The sequence below is a fragment of the Amphibalanus amphitrite genome, unplaced genomic scaffold (assembly GCF_019059575.1).
Source record: "Amphibalanus amphitrite isolate SeventyFive unplaced genomic scaffold, NRLGWU_Aamphi_draft 001476F_arrow, whole genome shotgun sequence".
Classification (NCBI taxonomy): Eukaryota; Metazoa; Arthropoda; class Thecostraca; order Balanomorpha; family Balanidae; genus Amphibalanus; species Amphibalanus amphitrite.
Window position 1 is genome coordinate 48,133 of NW_024882969.1, and position 17,977 is coordinate 66,109.

Genomic DNA, 17,977 nt, shown 5'->3' on the forward strand with positions numbered 1-17,977 from the left:
CAAAACGTTTACCTGTTGTGCATATTATATTTATCGTCGTGTTGGGGTTCCGTCGTGGTAATCGTATCCTCGTTTCACTCGTAAACTCGTATCCTCGTATCCTCGTAGTTATCGTAAACTCCCCTCCCCCGTTGGACGCCACGCTCGACGGCAGACGGTATCAGCGGTCAATTCGGGCATTTGTCCACCCGTCTTGACCGTTATGATAGCGTATCTCCTCTCAGCTTCTAGGTCGTATCTGACAATCAGATCGCGACCCCTGTTGTGCCTACTGCGGCCGCTCTAAGCAGACGAGCTGCTCAGTCCAGAGCTGTGTGTGGTCTAGTCCAGGACTGCCCCACCTCTGCGCCGCGAGCTGGTAGGTGGAGGAGACGCGCCATTCGATCGAGACCTACTCACCTAGCGTCGGTTGGTCGAGGCGATAGCGACCCAGCTGTCGAGCCTGCGATAACGCGACTGATACGCCGCCAACGCCGGTCGCGAACCGCGTGAGGGACGCTAGCCGCGACCACAGCGTCGGCTGGGCAGTGGTGACCGTCCCTTACGGCACCAAGGGTCATGGATAGACTGTGATAGTGCCAGAGTCAGGACTGCAAATCCGTGATAGTGAAGAGTCAAGAAAGTGACTGCGCGGTATCAGGACAGTGAGTCAGTGGAAGCATCTGGTGGAATGAGATCGAGTTTGTGATTGTGTCCCGACGCGGATTGCATTGTGAGTCATTGCCAGTGCCGGGCAAGAGCGGTAAATCTGACAGTGCCGGTAGAAACAGTGATCGTGGGTTCCGAGCTTAGAACAGCGAACAGAAACAGTGAAACCGTGACAAGATTGTTGTCAGACGCCGGGGCTGTGCTTTGTCGGGATCTCAGCGGAGGCTACTGCCTCAACACGGGTTCCTAGCCCGCATCTCTGCTGTGCCCGTTATCCGCATCGGCGATGACTGTGTGCTTATGTAGGTGATGGCAGCGGCAGTGTTCCAGTGACTGGGCCACCAGAGGCCGTGTGCTGGTGACAAGTGAGCGCCGCAGCGGCTGTGGCGCTCCGCTGAGCCGCGGCGGGTCGATCACCCGCCCACCGCCCACCGTCATGTCTCAAAAGTACCGTGCCGAGTACTGCAGCTCGGACGACCCTGACGAGGTGGACGAGCCGACCAACTGCTGCACACACTCGGAGCCGTTCCGACCGAGCTGCTGGGACTTCTGCGTGCCGTTCCTCTACGTGGCCTCCATGGCGGCCAGCCTGCTCAGCACCATCCCCATGGGCCGGGTGACGTTCATCTGGCAGAACCGCGCCGGCCCGGCCAACCACGCCATCTGCCCGCTGCACGCGGCCGCGCGCGACCGCGAGCACTGGGGCCAGTACGGCTCGGCGGCCTGTTACGCGGCCACTTTCCTGCCGGTGGCGCCGCTGGCCATCGCGCTCTGCCTGTGCGTCTACCAGCTGGCGGCCGTCGTGTACGCCGAGCGGAGTCGGCAGCGGCGCTCCCCGGCCGGCGACACCGCCGTCCTGGTCGCCACACTCGTAGCCACCGTCCTATGTCTGGCGGAGGCCGGTGTCCTCACGGATGGCGTGCGCAACACCTGCCTCGGATTTCAGATGGAGGACTTTGTGTATGAAGCGCGTGTCCGCTTCAGCAGCGTCGACGAGGTGCTCTCGTGTCGACAGGGCTTCGACATGCGGGTACGTTTGGCTGGCCTCGTGCTGGGGAGCACTGGGATGGCGGTGGGGGGGGGGGGGAGGGGTCTGCTCGGGACGATGAACAGTGTTGTATGGGCTCTAGGATGGCTGGGAACCTAGGACTCCCTCTCTTAGGGCACTGAGCGGGAAAGCAATGTTCGAGAGAGGTTCGACATTTACAGGTACGACCAGAGACCGCCACCTCCCGGAAATACCGTGTAAAAGGGAGATTGTAGTAATCTAGGGGACAGCTGGTGGGGCATGTCATTCCCGAGGAGGTGATGGATCGTGGATGGATTCTTTGTACAATTGTGCTCATTCGCTGAGGCTGTTAATAACTGCTTCCTGTGAGGTGAACTCTCATAAGCAAGGCTTCTATGCGAGTCTGGAGTCAGGATATAGCTTATTATAGCTCTCGCTGAATTGACGTTTCCTCACCTGCCGCCAGGACCGGGACCACATGATCACGGCGATGAACACCTACGGCCAGCTGATGGCGGCGCTGGCGGGCAGCTGGCTGAACGCGGCACTGTGGCTAGCGCTGCTCACCGCCGCGCTGCGCCGCGCCTGCCACTGGTGCGGCCAGTGCGGCGGCGCCACTAGCACCGGCCGCGCGCCCATCAAGGTGGTTCGCAGGAGACGGGGCTCACAGTTTACCGACGAGTTCCCCGAGATCGCCAGACAGCGCCGTGAGTCGTGGGTGTGAGCTGGTGAGGCGCCGTGGGACGCGGAAATGACCAGCGTGGACAGAGAGTGACATACTGACATGGCCCATGGGTATGTTCGGTGCCTATTGACACCACTTTCCGGTCTGAAAGACGGGGACGCCGCAGAGCCGAGCTCTAAGCGACGGGTCACAGAGACGCGGCAGACCCTCTCCTTCGGGACCTGAACGAGTCACAATGGTCACGGGTCACAAGGGCGTCGCAAGTCACAGTACCTGAAACGGGCACTGAAGGTACTGAAACTGACTGGCAAGGATACGGCGATCCCAGTTTGAATGGCAGTCGGCAGGATCGCCGAGACGACCGCTCCTCCTGACGTGTTGTGACAGCTCGGCTCTTCGTGATGCTGACTACCAGAGACATGGTGGATTGGTTACGAATGACGCCTGAGCTGGGCTTGCTCGAAACACCGGCTCGGCGGCAGCTTCGAATGATGTCGGCTCTCGATAGTGACGGCAGTGACGTGCTGTGATGGTTGACGAGGTGACATAAACGACTCCTCTTCCGCCTGTGGGAAGTGACACGGTGGTTTGTGATGGCGAGTTGCGACTGCGGTCCAATCCTACGGTTGTTCGGGCGATGTGTCCGTCTCGTCTTCTAACCGTTTTACCTAAACGTTGCAGAGTACCTACGGAGCGCGGGACATGCCGGGGAACCTAAAGAAGGTGAATTCACTTGCACCCGTCAAACCGTCACTTGATTATGAACCGTTTGTTGTCATTTAGTTTCGGGCCGTCACTTACCCATTCCCAGCACATGTAAATCCAGAATCGATTTTCATGCACCGCCATTCGATCAGATCAGTGACCCAGACTGCCATTTAGGTCGGTTATGTGCGCCTCACCTACTGAAAGGCGAGAGCAATGATCATGAACTGTTTTGTAATTTTGTGCCATCGTTGTCGGTTGTATTTGGTAACTGGCTGGCAGCGAAATCCACTGCTCGCGGTTAGACGAAACTGTACAGTTGTAGTTGTTTGCTTATTGCAATTCCGGTCTCCCATTAGTGTGAGAAATGCTTTCGGGTGCTCGCCAAAGACAAGCCTCTTCCGGAGAGAACCCCAAAAATGCAGACTGCGGGCAGTCAGAGCATGGCGACATGCTAATCGATGCTTAGATGCTTTGAAGATGTACAAACATGTGTACATTTACTTACGCCCATACATGTGTTTTGTGTGACTTTGTACCTTAGCAGGATTTATTGTTTTAACGTTGTGACTGCGAGTAAGCGAGGATAGTCGTGGAACACAATTTCGACATTCACCAAAGTAAATTATGCCCGTTGTTCATCGTGAGTCGATTGTTACCAGGAACTTTATTCCGTTTGCCAGCGCCATTCAGTTGATTCTTATGGACCGAACAGGAAAATGTGTTTAGTACGGTCACCTCATGTCCGACCTCAATCAAGCCTGTCTTTTACGTTTTTGAGCGAAAATGAGTTACAATGAGGAACAGGCCACGAGCTGTCTTTTACACATTCGGATATTGTGTTTGTTGGGTGATAAACGTACAAATGCATCATTTCACTCAAATGGAGGTGTGTTCGCTCACTCTGAAGTCTGTTGGGCCCAGCCCAAGTCTCTGCAGACAGCGGCTCCGTTTATCAAGCATAACCACTGGTATGAACGGACCAGGCGGAACCTTATACTTTCTGTGCCCAGTCTCCGTGTATTTTCTGTTCAGTGATGCGCACCGCTGCTCGCCACCGGTACAGCTGGGAGGAGGAGGGGGGCTGTCCTCATCAGAGGCGATCTTAGCTAACACCGGTCCGATATGCTACCTACTTTATCTAAAGCCTAAGTCCTCGACCAGCGTCAAATCTCACAAGCTTGATCGGTGCAGTTGGGCGGACAGTGGGACACCCGGTGCACTGAGTGGGGCCATCCGGCCGGCGCGGCGGCGCCTCCGGTCTGCCAGTCTAGCGGTGTCTGTCCGTCGACCGTGACAGGCCGTCACACCGTCCGTCACACGGGCTGCAGTCGGTCACAGCGCGCCTTGCTAAAAGGATAGAAGAGCTCCGCCGATAGGACAGGTGGACTCCTCCGACAGGAAAAAAGGTGAGTAGCGCCGGCAGTACCTACAGGTGACCTCCGTATGCAGGATAGATTGTACCCGTCTCCCCGTCGTCTCCCCGACTCGGCTGTTTTAGTCTTCGCCGGATCATACCCGATCCATACCTAGGCCCCAGCGTATTCTGTTCAGTGTTCGTCCAACTGCTTCGACATGGTCCGGATGTTCAGTAATATGCCGTTCCTCGATGCGTAGGTATTTGATCTTTTTAGCACCTGATTACATCACCCAACAGTCCACAGTGCTTGTTACACCAATGCAGTAGCGCGCCGCCAAGCGGCGCTCAGTAGTCAGCTCAGCTTTCCCTCTCAGCAGTTGACGAAACATACACTTCCTCTGCCTACGAAACAGCCATCACAATTGGCAGGGCCCAGTCCGTCTGCCTCGTTAAATCCGTCGCCAAACGGTTGGCCCGGCCGGGAGAGGCGGCGGCGGCGCCGTCTGCCCACTATTTATAGGTTCTGGCTCGGACCCCGGCTGACCTGTCGTTCGGTGACCGGCACGGGCAGTGGTGCTCGCGGCGCCGGCACGACAGCACGAGACGGTACGTGAACCGACGGGGCGGGCGGCGGGACTCATGACTCCCTTCCGACAGGGCTGGTTTGTCCGTGAGCTGAGCCCCGCTCTGCAGATTATTGATTAGGGCGGGTTAGGATTCGATGAGTGGTGACCCCAGGGATAGCTGCTGGATGGGGATGACTGAGGACTGAGGGGGAGGGGTTATAGTGACCCTTTGATCCCCTCTGGATATGCTCTCCCGGCGCCGCCTCTGCGCCCGTCAGTCTGTGTCGGTCTGGGGTGATTCAGCCTCCGTGTGAGAGCGGCTCCGGCCGGCTGTGCGCAGCCGTCAGCCGCTGCCAAGAGCTAGACTGACGAGCGGGCTGGGTTCTGAGAGGGCTCCCCAGTCACAGTGTCGGTCGGCGCGCCAGTCTGTCGGCTCAGGCCGCCCAGCCGCTGTGAAAAGGGTGACGGGCGTTGTTCGAGTGCGTAGTTTGCAGTCATGTTTCATCTCATGTACAAGTTCATGGATAGCATGGTACGTTATTTTAGCATGATTTATGTCTTAAGGTCGGGACTCGGGTACTCCTAGCACGATCCGCCTATTTCAATTGACATTGGAGTCTGCTCATTTTGTGACAAGTAATGAAATCATACTCACGTTTGAATTATCTTTTATTTTATTCCAGCTTCTTATGAATGCAATTGCAGCAATTTATGATATTTGCCTACATCTTAGCTATTTTTCTCCCAATAAATATTTGCAAACTCCCAAGCTAGCAGATGCAAGGGGGTAGAGGTAAACCGGGGTAGGTAACTTCATCATAGGTAAAATTTTGAATATGGAATCCCTTAGGTGCTACTTGGTGCTACCATATCACCTGTCGCGCCATAAATGTCACACTTTGTTTTCTGCTGCGCTGCATTCGCCCAATCTGAGTTTTTGTGTGTGGAATGCGAGCAATCTCATTGAAGAATAAATAAATAATGTGTATTTCGTGCATGTAACATTGACTTCATCGCTAAGGCAAGTGAGGCCTCATATTGTTCAACTTTCTGAGAGTTAGAAGATCAATTGCAGCTTGTATGCTTTGTCAAGCTTGATGTAATTCCTGCCTAGTGCCTTTTACCTAGAGGCATATAAACAAATAAACAATCCTATTTAGCTTGGTAATTGCTTGATGATAGTTAAAAAGGAAATAAATCATTTTAATTTTATGCTTTATTATTATTTTGATGACCTTAACTGTACCTGAATGAATAAGTTGTGTTTTAGACCTTGAATGCCGTTTGGTTTCCCGTTTCTGTCTAAAATGGATGGCTCCGAAGCTGGAGTGCTATCTTGTGACTGTTTTCATCATGTCTATCAATTTGCCATATAGGAAGTCATTTGACTATGGTTCTCATTTCTCAACCTCTGGTAAATGGCACGTAGGTACCTAGGTACCTACACCACATGTAGGTTACGGTATCCTGTGAAGTGTGACCTAGTCATAAATGATGAGCTGAGACCAGTTTTACCAGCAGAAAAATAGCTGCCCACTGGAATTTTTTGCCTAAAGACAGCTTCACATACAGAGCGTAAACGGTGAAGCCCCATCCGCTTACGTGCCCAGGGCGTATTGAAGCAGTCTAGGCAAAAAATTCCGGCAGGTGGCTATTTTTCTGTTGGTAAAACTGGTCTGTTTATTAAAAATATCAAGTAACATGCTGATGGAAATGGCAAATTTTGCACTTCAGTAGTGATGGAGCAGGAATGGTAATCCCAGGGCACTAAAGTCAGTAATCCTTTGTGTCAGGCATCATTGCGTACCACTATTACCAAGTTATGGGCAGATCATGTAAGATGCACACTGCCTGTGCAATGCTCATATTATGATAAGGCAATGTTCTGGAGATAGTTACCTAGTTCATATGTGTACGAACGAGTACATGCATTATACTTGAATTACCCCTGCTATTTTACTAACCCCTGTTTTTATAAGGCCCTTGTATTTATACAATACTAAATCCCAATCCTGATGGTCTGTTAAAACATGTTGAACAAGTTTCATTAGTTTTCTATCCTTCAAACCATTAGATATTTTATGTCTTAACTATATTCTGCAATCAATTCAGAAATTAAAGTTATTATTGTTTCAGTTGGGCTCAAGTTATTTTAAATTGATGTGATCTGTTTGAATGCATTTTAACCCTTATATACAACTAACACAGTGAAAGCATGCCAGTCTGAGCTACAGTACCTTTTGTGGCAATTGGCAAACATGATATGCTTTTATTTAGCAAGTTAGTTTCATGTATCATTCATGCAGTAGTAACCTACATTTGCACTTTGTATGATTTTTTGTTTGTAATTAGTACCTGACTTAGAACAGTTCATAGCAGCAAAAGCATGTTAATGACCTCACTGTAGTCTTTACTAATGTGCATTTCTGTCTGCTGCAGCATCCTACTTGGCTGCAGATCCTACCACCTTCCTGACGAGGTGTATACCTAAACCTCCTGTAGATCCACCACACAACAGAGAAAATGGGTGGATGCTGTGGAAAAAAGGTATGTTGTTATTGATTGAACAGAGTTTGTCACCACTATGTGCTTTAAATTCCTTTGGGTGTACCTATGATTTCAATCTTTGTCACATCATGCATGTGGATGCATTTGCATATGCAATATGTGGGTTTTATTTATGAGTGCACCTATTGATGCATTACCACAACCATCGGAAACGGTGCTGCATGCGATTCTTTCCATTGCTCTGCATTCAGTGATGAGTGCAGTGATCCCCGATCCACATTTTGCGCACTTCCTGCATCAATAGCATCACTCCCTGAAGTACCGCGATAGCCACACGCTGATTAGGAGTCACAATTGCTGGCGGCTACCATCGACACACATTCCGTAAGTTAACTTTATCAAATCTCCATTTTTATTGCATAAAGTGGTGGGTTCTAAAACACATGATTTCTGCATTCATTGAACATTTCTCCATTTATTGAGATGTCGGAGCATGGTACCTTTATCGGCGTTGCCTGTTTGCCTGCGCTGTGTTTGCGGCAGGCGTAACTGATACGGGACAGAACACAAGGATGAGCTCATGTGCCGAGTGCCGACAGTAGCCGCTTATCACGCTACCTCGAACCTCCTTGGACAACTATTGTGGGTCAAAACGCGGGCTTAAATGATTGTAACTGCTTTATGCTTTATAGGATGTTAGTTCACTTCCTTTTCATTTCTTACCTCGTGTCATGTGTTCTGTGAGTGGATGTGGTAATTTAAGCCCTGTTTGTGTAAATGGATTATCAAAAGAGTAACGGCATCGATAGCCACCATTTTCCCCACATCGTCGTGCATTCCCCGCATATAGAGTTGTGGACGTAGTGCCAACATTTTAATTTCCTTTTACCTAAGGTTGTTGCACCAGGCTTCATCGAAGAGTCTTTCCTAAAATAGAAGTTCACTAGGTGCACCAGAAGAACGAAGTGTTTGGGAACTTTTCTAAGGTCAACGCCGGGTGTTGGGTTAGGATTCATCGAGGTCTACGCCTAAACGAGGCAAAAAATGACTAGACCAGCACAGGCTTTCTCTTGAGTCTACATTATACCACGGTGATTATAAATACATTATATCACCTCTACTCATAACGTAGGTAACCTCTTATATGGCCCACTTTGTTTGCTTCATCATTTCCCTTGCGTATAACCCAGAACCCAATAATTAAACTCTCCCATGGTGGTCCCAATTGTTTTTTTTTTTTGAAATCGTCTTAGGATCGTGTCCGAACAGAGAGAGTGATCCACGTTGTGAGGTAGATTTGTAGAATAAGCCAAGTATTCATTATGACTGACTGTCCAGTCGCTCTTTATCGAACGTTACTTCTTTATCCTCGGATTTCGATGCCGCAATGATAACTTTGAACGGTCGTCTGACCCCAAACATCCTAACTGCAACTTCCTGTCGTCACGGCAACTACCGCAAGTCGAAATTGTGCGCTGAAAACAAGGCATGGCATAGCTTTCCCATACCTGCTACATTGCATGCTTAAATCGAGACATCCAGGCATTTTAATGGCACGTGCACTGTACCACACTTTTCAAAGTTTAATGCAGTGCTTTAATATTGTCAGCCGTGTGGTTCAAGGGGTGTGGTTAAACGCGTTGAACCACACGGCTGCTGACGTCACTATCAATTATAGTTGTGAGCTTTTTGGCAAGTATGGGAAACACCTTCCAGCCCTAAGGCCGGGAATTCAATAAATGTCACCTCGCTTTTTTAGCGAAAAGCACCTCGGGCCTAACGGCCCTCGGAGTTTTCGCTAAAAAACCTCGGGGACATTTATTGAATCATCCCGGCCCCGGGCAGGAATATATTTTGCTCGACAGGGATGTGTACTTCCTTTATGCAATGAAATGTGCATGTCACGGGCCGTAATGGCGCCACATGATTCGTCTTATCTCTACATTCCTCCCCTCTTCCCATCAGCTCTACCTCCTTCACCCTCTCTTTCTTCCTGCTCTCCTCCTCCCCATCTATCCATATCCTGCCCCCTCACTCTCGATAAATCAGGTCCGAAGCACCCAGTGTAACGTGTGAACCTCACGTACCGCGGAGCATGTAAGCTGCTGTCTACTTGCACATCACGCACCCCTGTCCCTCCCCCGATGGCCGCCGCGGTGTGGACTCTTCCCGCACATCACGCTTCACGCACCTAACTTCAAGCATCAGGCACTACGCTCCCCTGTTCCTCCACGATAGCTGTCACGGTTCCTGACGGTTACCGTTTGTTGCAGCAACGTCTGGCCCAGGACGCGGCTGACAAGCTCAACCTAACGCGTACGTATGCTTTGCCGATGGCAATTATTAGGGGAAATGGATGTGCTCTGGCTAATGTGGTTTGGATGGTTTTGAAAATGTGATGCATTCATCCTCCGTCAATCTCCATATGCATTGTATTGCCTATATTTGTACCATTACATTATGTTTACTCATGCACTTCTGCTGCGGCATCCTGAGTTTCAAATGCACCCGATTTGGATGTCTATTTGATTCTATAAACAAATAATCGCTTGCTTTATTTTCCGTCTGTTTTACAGCTGCAGAAATGGCCGAGCTCCTGGCGAAGTCCAACCTGCCCGTTATCTTTGTGCTCGGTAAGCGAATGCACTGTCAATATGGGTTGGAGTTGTTTGAAGAGATATGTAGGAAATTTCCAGACAAACAGTCGTATTTTGAGCACATACCTACAAAGTATCGTGTCGTGCGTACTGGGTCTGCTCTCGATTGAGATCTGATCAACTCACTTGTGACCTTTTAAAAATAAATCAATCATCAGCAATCTCCAATTCAGCAATTACAAATCCAATAATTGATGTCACTCATACTAGTTAGTTTGAAATGACGAGTGCTCTGCTCGTAAGCAAGCCTACTCGGACAGTGCCTTTTTTGTGCACAAGAATAACACGGAAGCTCAACTGGTGGTTGCTTAATTTTGTTTTCACTAGCGAGCCACCGAGCCCGCTGGGAAGTTATCACTAACGCCATACTTTTGACCGACAGGGGGTCCCGGCTCGGGCAAGGGTACCCAGTGTGAGAAACTTGTGGCCAAGTACGGCTTCACGCACCTGTCTTCGGGTGACCTGCTGCGAGCCGAGGTCGAGTCGGGCTCCGACCTCGGCAAGCAGATCAAAGACACGATGGAGGCCGGCGACCTGGTGCCCCTGGTCAGTGTCTCCCCTCCCGTCGGGGAGGGAACCGCCGGTGTATGAGGGGGGAGGGGGAGAGGAGAGGAAGGGGAACTGCCGGAGGCTGTCCCGGCGATGTGCAGTCGGGGCGGGGGCGGCGTTTTGGCACGGCTCTCCGCAGCGCACCTTGATGTGTTTGTAATTCTGATCGGTGCCAGCTGCCACACACACAGGGCTATTGTTCCAGGAAGGTTAGAGCTGGACGGATAGCCTTTGAGTGGGTTGGTTTAGGTTATGCCAATCACTTTGGCACGATGTGGTTGGGTGTATGTGTGGGTCATTGGTCTTCCCCGTAATCTGTTGGTAATGCACGATATTAATCGGTCCGATACACTCAATCACTATCTTCTATCTCCACAGGAGACGGTGCTCCGCCTCCTCCGAGAGGCTATGATCACCTCACTGGAGACCAGCAAGGGCTTCCTCATCGACGGCTACCCGCGCGAGGTGGAGCAGGCCGTCAAATTCGAGGAGCAGGTCGGTATGGGTGCGTTCGGGCGGCCACCGACGTAGCACTGGTGTCTATAACCTGTTCGGTTGTCGCCGCCGCTTGTCGTTCCCTTGCGAGTGCCGTCGTGTACTGTGCAGTGGCAGGACTGACGGCCTTCCTAATGGTGATTGTGCTTTTTATCTTTATGCTTTGGACGATATGGCCAATGCTGTCGACTGTTGCTGTGAGTTGCGACTGTCCCCATCCGAGGGTCTATGTGTTTTGGAACTTTGCCAACGGCAGTTGTTGCTCCTCCTGTGCGCGTCTATCCATAGCACATGAAGCGGGGATCTTGAATTGTCTCTCTCACCGCCACTGATTGTCTCCACTGCTGCAGGTGTGTCCCTGCACGCTGGTCATCTACTTTGAGCTGTCGGACGAGGTGATGACCCAGCGGCTGATGAAGCGCGGAGAGACCTCCGGCCGCGTGGATGATAACGAGGAGACCATCAAGAAGCGCCTGCAGACGTTCCACGAGCACAGCCAGCCGGTGGTGTGCCACTACGAGCAGCGCTGCAAGACGGTGAGCGCTCCAGAACGGCGAGATGAGGGGGACGCTCCCGAGGGTAAACGCAAGGGTGCGTCAGTGGCCACTCGCATCGCAAATCTAGGCGTTTACCTTGCCGTCGCTGCTTGCTGGCAGGCGAGGATCTCAAATCTCACTTTCCTGCGTCATGTTCTCTGCTGCTGTTCTGATCTCTCTGTAGTACATTGCCGCACTCAAATCCTTTCTCCGACGCAGTCCCCTCCATCATTCATTTCATTGCCGGTTGTTCCTTCGATCATCCTATATGCATCACTGATCGGGTGCTCAGCGGGTCAATCAGGACGGATGTGAATGTTTAAACTACTGCGCGGTGTCGGGACGTACTGGGCTCGCCGCTGAACAGTGCGGTTCCGGGCCACGTGTCGCACCTCTGTCACTTGGTGCTGACGGGTGTCCCCGTTGTTATTGCGTCGTCCGTGATGGCCGCTTGGTGTGCCCGTCACGAGTGTCTGAGCGGAGAAGCTCTGCTAAATGTGGCCTGTAACTAGCATTTTTGCCGATTCATCCGTGCCTGGTTTCCCCAAAGGCTCTTCAACCACAGATCAAAATTGAAGGAAAATATTGGACAGCTGCAGTTGACATTATAAGTAAAGTAATCTTAGTTGACTCACTAAATTTTAGCTCACTGAATTTGAGCACCACGGTAATAACGAGTGCCTCGCTCCCTGGTTCGCCCCTCGGTCTATTTTCCAACACAAATTCCAGCATTGCTTTCCGGTCCAACTTGCTGCCACTTATTCTTTTTTTTTTGTACCGACCCGCGCTCCTTCAGGCTGCGCCTCCATATCCTGTTCCCAGCTGCTGCCTCTGCCTGAACTGACAGTTTGCTCCTGTCCGCAGATAAACGCCGAGCGTTCTGTGGACGAGATCTTCGAGGACGTGTGTAAGGAGGTGGACAATCTAAAGTGTGGCGAGCAGCCAGCCGCCGAGTGAGACCCGGCTCCCTCCCGAGCAAGCTCGTCGCTGCTGGGTGCTGCACGTGTTCAAGAACTGTTGTTTCTGTTGCTTGCTGCGACTGGCCGGGGGCGTCATTGAGCCGGCCGCAGCAGTGTTTGTTCAGTTTAGTGCTTGCTGCAGTCGTGAAAGGCAGCCGGCGCCTGCCGTACGATTATCAGAACGCACGTGCAGGACCGCTGACGGCTGCCTGCAGGTGGCGATAGGTGGCGCATTTATATTGGTGACACAAATTGTAATCGCTGTGACGTCTTTCAAAGGTTGCACAAATTCGGTATTGTGAAGCGGATTTGAAGTTTTATGAAAGTAGTGGGCGCCCACAGCTCACCACCAGAGAGCGTACAACGACTTTTAGAAAAGGAATGGGCGCCCAGAGTTTACCTGCCAGCACTACAGAGCTAGTGTGTCGCTTACGAGCAACTGAGTTCTGTAACAAGCGGCAGAGAGATGTTGCCTTCGCACAATCGCAGATCGTTGCTTTAGTCGGGGGTTCATAGTCGTGCCTGCCCACGCAGCTCTAGTCACCTCACAGCCTAACGGTGACCTCTGGTCATATACTCAGCACGCCCGTGCCCCTGTAGTCCTCCCCCCCCCCCCCCTGCAGCGACCTGTCCTGTCCCGGGGAGGCCTTTGGTCCCGTGTTCTAAATCAGTGCCGCGTTGCAATAAATCCGTGTCGAGTTGTCACAAATACACCATGACATTATGTTCTTATATTGTCTACGATACTATCACTTTGGCTGCTCATCACACCGCCTTGAGCTCCTGCAGCAACTTCTGTTTGCCGGCGAAGTACTCACGGAACCACTCGATGTGCTCGTGTTTCTCCTGCACGGTGAGCCACGGGTTCTTTCCGAGCGCCACGCAGACGAGCTCCATGAACTGGCGGATGGGGCCGCGCGGCGGACACCACGGCTCCAATCGCTCCTCGAGGAACACGTGCTCGTGGAAGCCGACCTCTGCCTCCTGGTCCAGACCTGGCGGACGGCGGTCAGCGCGCGGTCAGACACCGAGTCATCGAATACCAACAGACAGGGGGACCGAGACGGGAAATGGCCGGTCACCAGACAGGCCAACGGCAGGCCGAGATGAACGGATGGTCCATGGGACATACAGAGACGGGCGATGGCTATCGGGGTGTGGGGGGTGGGGGTGGGGAGAGGGAGGGGGCAGACCAAGACAGAAACTGATCACCGGATATACGGACGAAAGATCGAGACAGGAAATGGTCGTCAGCCAGAAAAAACGACCACCGGTTCATTAGGCCCTTGCCCGGAATCCCAATTCCCAAAGCACCCTATTGGGGCGGGCAGCGGCATCATACATTACATAACCACACCTCGAGTGATAATTCTGCCGCTCCAAAATTTAAACGAAACTGGTTTCCATTTAAGATTTAATTGAAATAATTCCAATGTCAGGATACTAGAAAATAAGTCATTCATAGACATCTGCGCACCAGGAATCTGTCGGGTGTTCTGAGGCCTTTGGGTCATTATTTTCTAGCCATAACCTGAACCGTTTAAAACCGATATTTACCCTGTTCGTTGTTGACGGGCAGGTGCCAGAGTTTGCCCTGCTCCGTCCAGACGACCATCTCCTCCCAGGCGTTGGTCGGCGGGTGGGCCACGCTCAGGCGCAGCTCCCGCGCGTGGATTCTCTCCCAATGGCTGGCTTGTGGCGCCACCTCTGCAAAAGATTAACGCTGTACGGTCAGTCTCTGTGCAGCACAAACGACCCGCATCGTTCTCCGTTCGGGTATCACAGCTGAACAGGGCAGAGGCGGATCCAAGGGGAGGCATGGAGGCCATACCCCCCCCCCCTTGGGCCTTCCGGGGGGCACCATCACGGAGTTTTTTTTTTTAATTCATCACGGAGGTCACCGACGGGAGCTTCAACCCAGAGGTCTCCTAAGGGGGTACCATCCAGAAGGTCTATCGAAATAGGGTACCGTTTTCGGGGTCTCCATTTCTGTCCCTCGCCTCGGGTGGGGCTATTTTCATCCCGAGGTCCGCGGGGGCAACATCTCGAGTTCTCCGGGGGCACTATCCAGAGTTCTCCGTGGGCACCATCCCAAGGTCGGAGAAGGCACCATCGCGAGGTCTGAGGACACCATCTCGAGGTCTGAGGACAGACGGGGCACCATCACGAAGTCTCCGGGGGCACCATCCCGAAGTCTGTCTCCGGGGGCACCATTCCAAGTTTCCAGGAGCACCATTCCGAAATCCGAGGTCTGAAGGAGCACTCTCTCCGGGTCTGAGGGGGCACCATCCCGAAAAGTAAGTGGCCGAATCCGTGGATTTTTTAGGGAGGGGGGGTGGCACCACAACACCGTATGGCCCCCTTGACGAAATCCTGGATCCGCCACTGGCACAGGGCGGCATATACCGCCAGTCTATCCCCACATGACTTAACGTTACAGCTGTGGAAATCGCGACAGAAGAGCACACCCCTGAATCGTCCAACCGCGCACACACATCGAACGACAAGCGGACCCGACAGAGTCCGGTCACCCTAAACTCACCTGTGGATGCTTCCGGGGGCGGCAGGTTGTCAAAGATGCCCAGACGGTTGCCCTTATTGAGGTCCACGTCGTCGATGACGGATCCGCCTTGTCGCGGCGCGGCCGGCGGTCGCTCTCTGCGCGCCTGCCGCACGGTCTCGGCACGCTGGTCGCCCACCTGACGACGCACCTGCTGGGAGCGGCCGGGACGGTCCGCCTCCGCCGGCCGCTGGTCCACCTTCATACCGGACATCAGCTCACTGTGGATAGCACGGGAGATCCGTCAGGGCTGAGACTGACCAACTGATCACAGCGGGGAAAACAGCCCACTGCACTGCCGGCACCACGGGCGATCCATAAGCGTTACAATCGCACGGAAAATATCCAACACAACACAAACAGCAGATAACTCAGCTTGCTACAGCTGACTGAGCCAGCATTTCCAGCATTCCTTCTATTGCATCACTATAGCTCAGCACGCACCTGAGTTGTGCCTGACCGGCGGCTGGCTGTTCCGGGTCCCCGGTCAGTTTCGTTAGCAGGTCGCGTTCCGTCTGGGCTGGGTCGCCCGACAGCGTAGAAGCCACCTCACGGGCGGCCGCCGCCACCTGCTCGTCTGTAGGACAGGAGACTAACGTCAGAACAACAGACAAACGGACCGGCGACGGACAGACCAAATATTTATATAGATAAAAAACGGCACCGGCGGTGGACGGATCAAACATAAGATAGAAACGGACCGGACCAGACAGCAGACTAATAACAGACAGATCAGACACACGAGAGTACCGCCTACCGGTCCCATCGAGCCCCTCTTGCCCCAACTGAGTCCCTCTCAACCCACCGAGCCCCGCTGGCCCCCTCCCCGAGTCCCGCTGAGCCCCTCTCACCCTACCGAGCCCAGCTGACCCCCAACGAGCCCCGCTGGGCGCTGGCCCTCGCCTCTCGCCCGCTCCTCTCATCTCAGCCTCACCGAGCCCTGCTGGCCCTGATTGAGCCCCACTGACCCTCAATGGGTCCCACTCGCCGTAAGCTCGCCCTGACCGAGCCCCGTTCGCCTTTACCGAGCGTCGGCTGCCGCTGTGGTCGGTGCGGCGCTCCGCCGCTCTCCGCCGCCGCTGTCGGAGCGCGCTTCTTGTTGGGCACCACGTTTTTGGGCCGAGGCCGGCCGCCGGGTCGGGCCAGTCGCTCAGACACGCCCTGACCGGCGCGGTCGGCGGCTGACGGTGCCACCGTGCGTTGCTGTTGACAGTCACACGCCGACGATTACACAGAGCGCAGACAATGGACAGGGTACACAGAGCGGATGAGATACCACATGAACTCTTCAGCTGCTGTGGTTACCTTACCACTGATGTAGCTAAGCTTCACTACCAATTCAACAGCACAGTAACTGTTCCATTGGCAGCAAACACAACCACCCTCTAACTGGTTATCTTGATAAAATTGAGGTCCTAAATAACTTTTCATCTTTACATTATGTTGATATGGGTATTTGTTAAAGTTGCATCACAACAGTAAGATTATATGACACCACTACTGTTCAATTATATGAGCAAAGAAGTTTCACAAATATATGTAACCTATGGATACCTTTTCAATGGACTCTAGCAGGCTATTGAGTTTTGATCTGGCCTCTTCTTGTTTCAGTTTATCCTTGTCCTTTGGTGTGGGTCTATCTTGCTTGTCATCAGGGGCTTTTGGTCCCTCTGAGCTGAAGTTCCTATCATCTGGTGTGTGCCATCTGGTCATACCCAGCCTGTTCAGCAGACATCTCATTAGACATTGTTACATGACTAGCATTTTTTCATTCTTAGCCACACAAAGTTTATCCAGTCGAATGGAACTCAACTTTAGTAGATATCTTGAGCAAAAATGGTGCAGCTGAAGGGTAGAACAAATCATTTATTTTTCAGGCACATGACAAAAAAAGGCATTTTGCAACATGACTCAGTAAATGCAATATTCATCTTGATCTTTCAATGATTTTAAGTGACAGCAAATAGGATTATCACATGCTATCACACATACTTCTCAATTATTTATGATGTCCTTTGGCAATTCAAATTGACATACCAAAACCACATCTCAATCTCAATTTTGACTGGAAAGGTAATAGACATAACTCATAAGATCAAATAGGAATAGTTCACACTTAAAACAAAGTGACTGTCGACCGACCACTTGAATAATTCAAATGGCATATAAATTTGAAGGTCTGTAAACTGAAATGTTTTATAGCTACTTTAAATTACAAAAAGAATGAATAAAGATTACTTACCAGGTTGGCCTTATCACGGATACGCCCCTCCTCAAGCCTGGTCCTCGTAGAACGAATGCCATTGTAAATTAAAGTATGAATTGCTGAAGTGGTAGGTTTCAGACTTAGCTGCTTACTTCAGGGACAAAAAAGCATGCACTTCTTTTCAATAATAATAAAATAACAGTCCCCAAACCCCCATGCCACCACCGGTTTATATAGCCTTGCGAGCCTTGCCACCACCCGTGCGTGCTGTGTATTATTTCTGACTGTCGCACATGCGCATCATATGTCTTAATAAAAATCATTTTCATTCATTGTTGACGTCATATACAAGATATTAATCAAAATAGATGTAATTCAGCAATTTATCTACCATTAAGCTATATTTTTCTAAATTTTTATTCTTGTTACTGGTAGAAAATAAAGATACTTTGCCGAATAACTGAAAATTTTACAAAACTATAATTCCTTGCGTAATTCTTAAGACCTAAATCTAAGCAAGTGGATTTAACATGA

The 17,977-nt window shown here is 51.7% G+C and overlaps 3 protein-coding genes across 7 annotated transcripts; 2 read left to right on the forward strand and 1 right to left on the reverse strand.

Annotated features, from left to right (window-relative positions):
* The first annotated feature begins 249 nt into the window (after positions 1–249).
* LOC122373318 lies at positions 250–3,938 on the forward strand. The gene is made up of 2 exons (XM_043351268.1): positions 250–1,678; positions 2,124–3,938. Exons 1-2 carry the CDS (start codon positions 1,085–1,087, stop codon positions 2,379–2,381), a joined length of 852 nt encoding a protein of 283 aa, XP_043207203.1. The 5' UTR covers positions 250–1,084; the 3' UTR covers positions 2,382–3,938.
* Positions 3,939–4,976: 1,038 nt separating this feature from the next.
* On the forward strand, positions 4,977–13,411 carry LOC122373320 (adenylate kinase isoenzyme 1-like). Of its 5 annotated transcripts, XM_043351272.1 has the most exons (8): positions 5,859–5,994; positions 7,413–7,520; positions 9,755–9,797; positions 10,058–10,114; positions 10,521–10,684; positions 11,066–11,182; positions 11,533–11,718; positions 12,583–13,411. In XM_043351272.1, the coding sequence occupies exons 2-8, from the start codon at positions 7,497–7,499 to the stop codon at positions 12,673–12,675; spliced, it is 684 nt and encodes a 227-aa protein (XP_043207207.1). In that variant the 5' UTR covers positions 5,859–5,994; positions 7,413–7,496; the 3' UTR covers positions 12,676–13,411. The 5 variants fall into 5 exon arrangements, with proteins under 5 accessions (XP_043207208.1, XP_043207205.1, XP_043207209.1 ...); XM_043351273.1 differs by lacking the exons at positions 5,859–5,994; positions 7,413–7,520 and adding an exon at positions 4,977–5,013; XM_043351270.1 differs by lacking the exons at positions 5,859–5,994; positions 7,413–7,520 and adding an exon at positions 5,321–5,505.
* On the reverse strand, positions 13,394–17,729 carry LOC122373319 (28S ribosomal protein S31, mitochondrial-like). Its single transcript, XM_043351269.1, has 7 exons — positions 17,480–17,729; positions 16,792–16,957; positions 16,263–16,440; positions 15,682–15,814; positions 15,220–15,458; positions 14,235–14,384; positions 13,394–13,672 (listed from the first exon to the last, which is right to left on the reverse strand). The coding sequence occupies exons 1-7, from the start codon at positions 17,539–17,541 to the stop codon at positions 13,443–13,445; spliced, it is 1,158 nt and encodes a 385-aa protein (XP_043207204.1). The 5' UTR covers positions 17,542–17,729; the 3' UTR covers positions 13,394–13,442.
* Between the last annotated feature and the right edge of the window lie 248 nt (positions 17,730–17,977).

Bases quoted from the DNA above. Each gene is read 5' to 3' on its own strand.
- LOC122373320 (XM_043351270.1), top strand. From the start codon at position 5,470: ATGTTTCATCTCATGTACAAGTTCATGGATAGCATG. The intron at 5,506-9,754 runs GTACGTTATTTT...CGTTTGTTGCAG, and splicing joins ACAAGTTCATGGATAGCATG to CAACGTCTGGCCCAGGACGC. The intron at 11,183-11,532 runs GTCGGTATGGGT...CCACTGCTGCAG, and splicing joins CCGTCAAATTCGAGGAGCAG to GTGTGTCCCTGCACGCTGGT.
- LOC122373319 (XM_043351269.1), bottom strand. From the start codon at position 17,541: ATGGCATTCGTTCTACGAGGACCAGGCTTGAGGAGGGGCGTATCCGTG. The intron at 16,958-17,479 runs GTAAGTAATCTT...TCTGCTGAACAG, and splicing joins TCCGTGATAAGGCCAACCTG to GCTGGGTATGACCAGATGGC. The intron at 15,815-16,262 runs GTAAAGGCGAAC...CCTGTCCTACAG, and splicing joins ACAGCGGCAGCCGACGCTCG to ACGAGCAGGTGGCGGCGGCC.
- LOC122373318 (XM_043351268.1), top strand. From the start codon at position 1,085: ATGTCTCAAAAGTACCGTGCCGAGTACTGCAGCTCGGACGACCCTGAC. The intron at 1,679-2,123 runs GTACGTTTGGCT...ACCTGCCGCCAG, and splicing joins GACAGGGCTTCGACATGCGG to GACCGGGACCACATGATCAC.